This window comes from Mastomys coucha, chromosome X (genome assembly GCF_008632895.1).
Source record: "Mastomys coucha isolate ucsf_1 chromosome X, UCSF_Mcou_1, whole genome shotgun sequence".
NCBI lineage: Eukaryota > Metazoa > Chordata > Mammalia > Rodentia > Muridae > Mastomys > Mastomys coucha.
In genome coordinates, this window is record NC_045030.1 from 129,070,331 (window position 1) to 129,071,954 (window position 1,624).

Here is a 1,624-nt window from a genome sequence, read left to right on the forward strand (position 1 = left end):
TCCCTCTCCCTCTCCTCCTCTTTCCTTTCATCCTGTGGTGTTCTTTAATACCTCAAGATTCCACCAGAAACAATGCTTTCATTGGATGCAACCCCTCAGCCTTGGATTGCTATTCACTTTCCTCTTTGTAATTTACTGATACTGAGATATCCTGTTATTAACAACAGAAAATACACTAAAAATAGTATGACTTATGCTTGCCTCAGTAACTGTACTGGATCTTTTATGCTTTCTAGTTCATGTACAGCTTCATCTCTAACTGGTGCGCACATGAGGGCCATCAAGTTGAGAATATAGTTAGAGAGGTGAGGAACATCCAGAGCCCCATGCTCTGTTTCCTGTTTGAGGAGATCCAAATCCAGTGCCTCTTCAATCTCATTTCTTAGACGATTCTGACGTGGTAATAGTAGTGACATTAAAATCTGCCCACAAAAGAAAAATGTTTATGTCTAGAATCCTAAATGTGCACCCACTGAACTTTCAAGCTAAAGGCATGTTAAACTTCGTTTTCTAGGGGGGTCAAGAAAGTGGGTCTCTAAATTTCTTACATAGCTATTTCTCTCTGTTTAGAAGATCATTATAATTCTAGGCTTCATGAAAACTGTAGCAGTAGTCATTATTTTCAAGCAAAATGATATTAAAATCATGAATAAAAATAAGACTGGGGCAACAATTAACTATAGACTACAACAACATATTAACCTCCACAAAATAATGATGCCCTTAACAAAAGTTAATGGCAATGTCAGATTATTTTACTCCAAAGATTAAGGGTAAATAAGCAAGGTATCCTTTTCTGGTGTTTTCTTTTTCTGAGGTTTTTCTTTTTCTCACTGTGTAGACCCAGCTGTCCTGTAACTCAGTCATTAGACCTGGCTGGCCTTGAACTTAGAGATTTGTCTGTGTCTGCCTCCTAATTGCTGGGGTTAAAGGCATGCACCACTATCACCACCTGGTGTAAGCAAGTTACTTTTAAATGGCCACTTGAAATAGCATTTTTACTTAAAACATAAATCCCTTGTGGAAGAGTTTTTGTTTGTTTGTTTGTTTTTGGGTCTTGTGTGTGTGTGTGTGTGTGTTTCTGGAATGCTTAAAACATAGTAGAATTTTAGGAAAAATATGTTTTATCAAATGATACATTATTTTAGGAAAAATATGTTTTATCAAATGATACATTATGTTTTAAGAGTAGTACCCTGACTCTCAAACTATATTTCATATGAACAAATGTGAGTCATTACACCCTATATATGTTCATAAATTTACCTAATTAGAACGTTAATAATATGAATATTAATAATTCAAGATCTAAGGTGGTCCAAGAACTTTACAGCAACATAGAAAAAGCTGGCTACTCACCTGTTTTATGTTTTTTATAAGTTCAAGAGCACAAGAAAAATCAGGAGGAGTTTGTGACAGTTGATCTTTCAAGTGGTCCCAAAATGCATTGTACATTTTCTCCACAAACTTGCTTTCCAGACTATTAAGAAAGTTAAATATGCAAATTGATCTTTACCTAGAGATTTGATTCAGGATTATGATCCCCCAAACAGTAGATAAAATTATGGAGAAACAAACAAACTGATAAGCCAGAAAGGAGTTACGATTTGAGAAGTGCTAAAAA

The 1,624-nt window shown here is 35.2% G+C and overlaps 1 protein-coding gene across 2 annotated transcripts in view; it reads right to left on the bottom strand.

Annotated features, from left to right (window-relative positions):
- Nucleotides 1-1,624, bottom strand: part of LOC116094600 (T-complex protein 11 X-linked protein 2-like) — a 31,427-nt gene that overhangs the window by 9,564 nt on the left and 20,239 nt on the right. For both annotated transcript variants that reach the window (XM_031376228.1, XM_031376227.1), the window contains 2 exons: nucleotides 1,360-1,480; nucleotides 202-422 (listed from right to left, as the gene is read on the bottom strand). In XM_031376228.1, coding sequence (XP_031232088.1) covers nucleotides 202-422; nucleotides 1,360-1,480 — 342 coding nt within the window. The remainder of the gene's footprint in view (nucleotides 1-201; nucleotides 423-1,359; nucleotides 1,481-1,624) is intronic.